The sequence below is a fragment of the Austrofundulus limnaeus genome, unplaced genomic scaffold, assembly GCF_001266775.1.
Source record: "Austrofundulus limnaeus strain Quisiro unplaced genomic scaffold, Austrofundulus_limnaeus-1.0 Scaffold108, whole genome shotgun sequence".
NCBI classification, from domain to species: domain Eukaryota; kingdom Metazoa; phylum Chordata; class Actinopteri; order Cyprinodontiformes; family Rivulidae; genus Austrofundulus; species Austrofundulus limnaeus.
Window position 1 is genome coordinate 1,402,031 of NW_013952510.1, and position 5,234 is coordinate 1,407,264.

Below are 5,234 nucleotides of genomic sequence, written 5' to 3' on the forward strand. Positions count from 1 at the left end.
TTACACTTACCTTACCCTTACCTTACCTTACACTTACCTTACCTTACCTTACCTTACCTTACCTTACCTTACCTTACCTTACACTTACCTTACCCTTACCTTACCTTACACTTACCTTACCTTACCTTACCTTACCTTACCTTACCTTACCTTACCTTACACTTACCTTACCCTTACCTTACCTTACACTTACCTTACCTTACCTTACCTTACCTTACCTTACCTTACCTTACCTTACACTTACCTTACCCTTACCTTACCTTACACTTACCTTACCTTACCTTACCTTACCTTACCTTACCTTACCTTACCTTACACTTACCTTACCCTTACCTTACCTTACACTTACCTTCCCTTACCTTACCTTACACTTACCTTACCCTTACCTTACCTTACACTTACCTTACCCTTACCTTACCTTACACTTACCTTACCTTACCTTACACTTACCTTACACTTACCTTACCTTACACTTACACTTACACTTACACTTACACTTACACTTCTTTAGATTTTTAAATTACCAGTTCATTCATTTCCAATTCCAAGCAATACATAATAGTACAGCCCACTACAATCAAGTGACTTGTTATGCTGTACTTTACTGGGTAGATGTACATACAAAGTAAGCACCGGGCCATTATCAGATAAGTACCCTGATAAGGACATGGTAACAAGCTGCAACAGCACAGAAAAACCTGTTGCTCGCTTTCTCTGTTCTTGGTAGTTATCTGATACATACCCAGTATATACTGGGGTGTATTATATGGCTATTGTTACTGAAACTACATTGATGGAGAAGAAAATAGCTGGAGTGAAAAAGTAAACAATGTCTGCTCCTACTCTCTAAAGTTRCACAGAAGTATTTTAGTCTCTCCTAATTTAGGTTTAGACAAGTACTCTACAGCCGTATCTGTTTTCACAGCGCCGTCGGCACAGGAAACTGGTCTGAGCGAACCATTCATTTCTGGTGTAGTGTGGAAAAATATCCTGGCTTGTTTGAATTTTCTTCAAACAAACAGCGGTTATCTCATGTGGCATTAAGCCCAGAATGCTGTGAAAGTGTTCCTGCTAAATAATGTCACCTGGAAAATTTCGTGTTAGCAGAAACGATGGGCAAACGAGCAAGAACAGGCGCACCACCGGCAAATGATGCTGACTTGTATCTATTCAAAGGATGAACCAATCTGGCTTGCTTAGTTGCACAATCCAAATCTTTGTAAGAAAAAAAAAGCACTTTTCAGCATGTACTTGGCTAACTCAGGCGTAGTTATTTTGCTTTTCTAAAATATAGTTTCTGAAAGGAATACTGTTAGATTTGTGCCACTTAAAATGTCCCATCCAATTTGTCAGACCTGATTTCTCTATAAAAACAGTGATGTTAAAATAGATTATAGTGTTAGTTAAAACTTTTCTGTAAGCTGTGCACACAGTTAAAGTTGCAAAACTGTCCAGAAATTGACAATGCCTGCTTGAAGTGAGAAAAGAGTAATGATTTTCCATGTGGAAGTTCATGTTGTAAGTACAACGTACTGTTGACCCTTTCTTCCACCCACAGTCACACAATTTTATAGCTTCATAACTGTAAGCTGACTTCACTCTTTGCCTTAGTCATAATTGTTGCAGCTACTAGAAAGCGCTGTACTGTATAGCTGCTTTCACCAAAGACCTGCAGGTCATTTTATTTAGAGTTGAGCACATTCACAGAGAAAAAAAAAACATGGGCATCCAGCCAAATCAGCTGGTGCAGTGAAGTGTTTTAGATAACACAAATAGATTCTGAGAATAAAATATAAACTGCCTGTTATGAAGATAGACATCAGTCAGTGCAAAGCTGAGACCAAAACCTTCCCAGAGCAGAAATGCAGAGTTCTGATTCAAACATTCAAGAAATCCACAAACATCTAATCATTGCATCCATACACATTTAGTTACAGCAAATATTCATGTTGATTGTGAAAACATCTGAAATTCACACAGATTCAAAAAAAAAGATTCAGATGTTAAGTTTTTAGCAATTTTATTGTTTGGTTATTTCAGTTCTAACAGTAAATGAGGTTTCATTAAAGGGATCCCTGAGTAGTTGTAACATTAGACTTTATTTGATAAACATTTATTTTAACTGCAAAATAAAGACTGTAAAAATACTGTAGGCTATTTAGTTTTGTAAATTTTTAAAAATATATTTTAACACGGACGGAGCCATTTTATTTATATACACTAAGCATTCTGGGTAAATGATGATGTGGATAGGTCCTCTGTGTGAGCGAGCTATATCCACCCTGAAGGTTAATCTTGGACAATATCTGATGATCGACTCTTTTAAATGAAACCAGAGAGCGTTGACAGAGAGGAGAAGGTAGAAATGACTCAGCCTGTAACTGAAAATATGGATGGAGGACAACAGAGCTGCTTCATGGAAGAAGAACCTCAACTTAGCCTGTTAGCCTTTGCACTAGAGCCGACACTATATTGCCTTATATGTATTAGCTCGGAGCTAGCGTGAMAAWCAAGCTAAACTGAGGTCCTCCATCCATATTTTCWGTTGCAGGCTGAGTCATGTTTGTGTTCCCCTCTCTGTCATGTGGATGGAGGACCTCAGTGATGAGAGGAGAATGTGTAGCGCTGAACTAATATATATGGTGATAGCGTCGGGGCTAACGCTAAAGCTAACAGGCTAAGCTGAGGTTCTTCTTCCATGAAGCAGCTCTGTTGTCCTCCGTCCGTATTTTCAATTACAGACTGAGTCATTTCTACCTTCTCCTCTCTGTCAACGCTCTCTGGTTTAATTTAAAAGAGCCAATCGTCAGATATTGTCCAAGATTAACCTTCAGGGTGGATATAGCTCGCTAGCAGTCTCGCATCGAAGACCTATCCATGTCATCATTTACCCAGAGTGCTTTGCTTGTAAATAAAATGGCCCTGTCCGTGTAATATATTTTTAAAAGTTTAGTTTAAAAATTATAAAAACTAAAAAGCCTACAGTATTTTTACTGTCTTTATTTTACAGTTAAAATATATGTTTATCAAATAAAGTCTAATGTTCCAACTAATCATGGATCCTTTTAAAGTAGGAGCTGCTTATAACAATTTTTTTCACTTTAAGCTCACAAAATTCATCTGAGTTCACAGATAAGGTTCAAACAAGGATCCAACTCTGTCTGGCACAAAAACAGAAACTTCAAGTTCCTGCTTACATCAAAAGTTTAATCATAAATGCTTTTTTATTTGTTTATTTCCTACTCTGGTATATTGGTGCAAGCATTATTTTCCCTTGTCTATTACGTTAGTAAGACTGTTGCTCTCTGGGATATAAATTGTGTTGGAGGACCAGAGAGTTCACATGAGACTGTAATTTGCAGATGTAACTTTACTGCAGTTGGGTAAAATATTACAAATATATACACACACTGGAGAAATAAATCCCATCCCAACGAGTCCTTTGAAGTTGTGGAGTATAAAGTGGGGTTTCACCTTTAACATGTGCAGTTCTGACGTTTCCCGCAGACTTGTTGAGCTGAAGAGCCAAAGACAATCTAGGCTTAGATTGTTTGATTGTTTTTTCCCTACAAACCAACTGATAAAATTATCCCACTGTTGCATTTCATTTATTTTATTTAACCAGGTAAAACCCCATTGAGATCCAGAATTATTTGCAAGAGGGGCCTGGGCTGAAATCTACATACATACATTCCCAACCTTGCAGCAAATTCTTGTTTGTTTTTTATACCCAGGAGGGTAAAGTGTGTATGAGAGTGCTTCTGACTGGTCAATAACAGAAGATTGTCCAATTTGTTATTTAGGCTGAGCAGGACAATGGCCACCCCCTGCCAGCTTTTGCCAACCTCCAAATTGAAGTTCTGGATGAAAACAACCAGGCACCCTACTTCCTGGAGATCAGTTACCATGGATACATCAGTGAGGCATCACCAGTAGGAACCACCATATCGACCAACTCCAGCCTGTCTGCACCACTGGCCATAATAGCTTTGGACAACGATGTAGAGGAGGTGAGAATAGAACCATGCCGAGCTGATTCAAACAGTAAAGCAGTATATTAATGATTCCTCACAGTCACAATACCTAAAGTGCTAATCGTGCTCAACACTAGTTTGCTTTTTGTGCAAATTCAGTTTTAGATATTAAAAAGAAAAACATTTTGAGATCTGTTTTAAAACTCCAGCATACTGGAAACCTCTGTCAGTGTGCCTCAGGGCAGCTGTGGATGTAGCTTACTGCCATCAGTTTGTGAATGTGTGTGTGCATGGGTGAATGCCCGAAGTGTAAAGCGCCTTGGGGTCCATGTGGACTTGATAAGACGCTATGTAAGTTCAAGCCATTTACCATATGTGCTGTGTGTGTTACTGCTGAAGAGTTACTCATGTGTGATCTATTACTTATGCTTTCTTTGTAGTTGAAACCCAATAAGACGCCTGTAGGTATCACCTGAGTTCTGTTTTTTTCTTTTAACTCCTCCTTTGAATCTTCAACTGGCAGAGTAATGATTGTCATTGTGTCATTATGTCATCACGTACAAAGCAAAATAACTGTAACATGTTCTGCCCAATAAAATGGCTTTTAAATGTAGGAAACTGTTAAGTAATTTCAACAGGTCAAAAAGAGGCAAAACAATCAGTGGTGGGTAGCGCTAATCCAAAAATTAGCTCCGCAATTTCTAAAGTGCTTATAAAAACATTTAGGTCCGCAACTTCAAAACCACTTATGCTGTAGAAAAACTAGCAGAAGCTAATTTTAAAGCGCAAGTTCAATTTGACACTTACTAGCTGACAATTCTTGTACAATATATGCACAACACTGCCAACTAGCGGTGTATGAACGCTTTAACAACTTAATTCTACAACCGCCGATTGCTGGGGATGTTATTTCCTGAAACAGAACTTTGGCTCCTGGTGTAAAAATTAAAAAGTTGTTGAGAATTGCTAGTTCAGCTGATTCTTTAAAAAGTTGTTGAGGATTGCTAGTCCAGCTACTTCTTTGTCTTTTTCTTTTGTTTGTTGTAGATTTTTCATTAAAGAAGCATCAATAAAGTAATTTTAAAACTGTTTATTAGAAAACTGAAGCGATGCATTCTGGGTACATGACGGACTGACGGGAAACAAAAGCACGGGGAACAGGAAACTAGTATCTTCCCTTAAAAATATCAGTTTGGATTTTAAAGTTTTCCACTTCACCTGAAACTCATCAGACTGAAGAAGTCTCTTGGAGAAGAAGAC

At 38.1% G+C, this 5,234-nt stretch overlaps 1 protein-coding gene across 1 annotated transcript in view; it reads left to right on the forward strand.

Annotated features, from left to right (window-relative positions):
* The window catches only part of LOC106521423 (protocadherin-15), a gene marked incomplete in the record, with an annotated part of 194,164 nt that overhangs the window by 101,528 nt on the left and 87,402 nt on the right, over positions 1-5,234 (forward strand). The window contains 1 exon segment of the mRNA XM_014013980.1: positions 3,804-4,010. Coding sequence (XP_013869434.1) covers positions 3,804-4,010 — 207 coding nt within the window.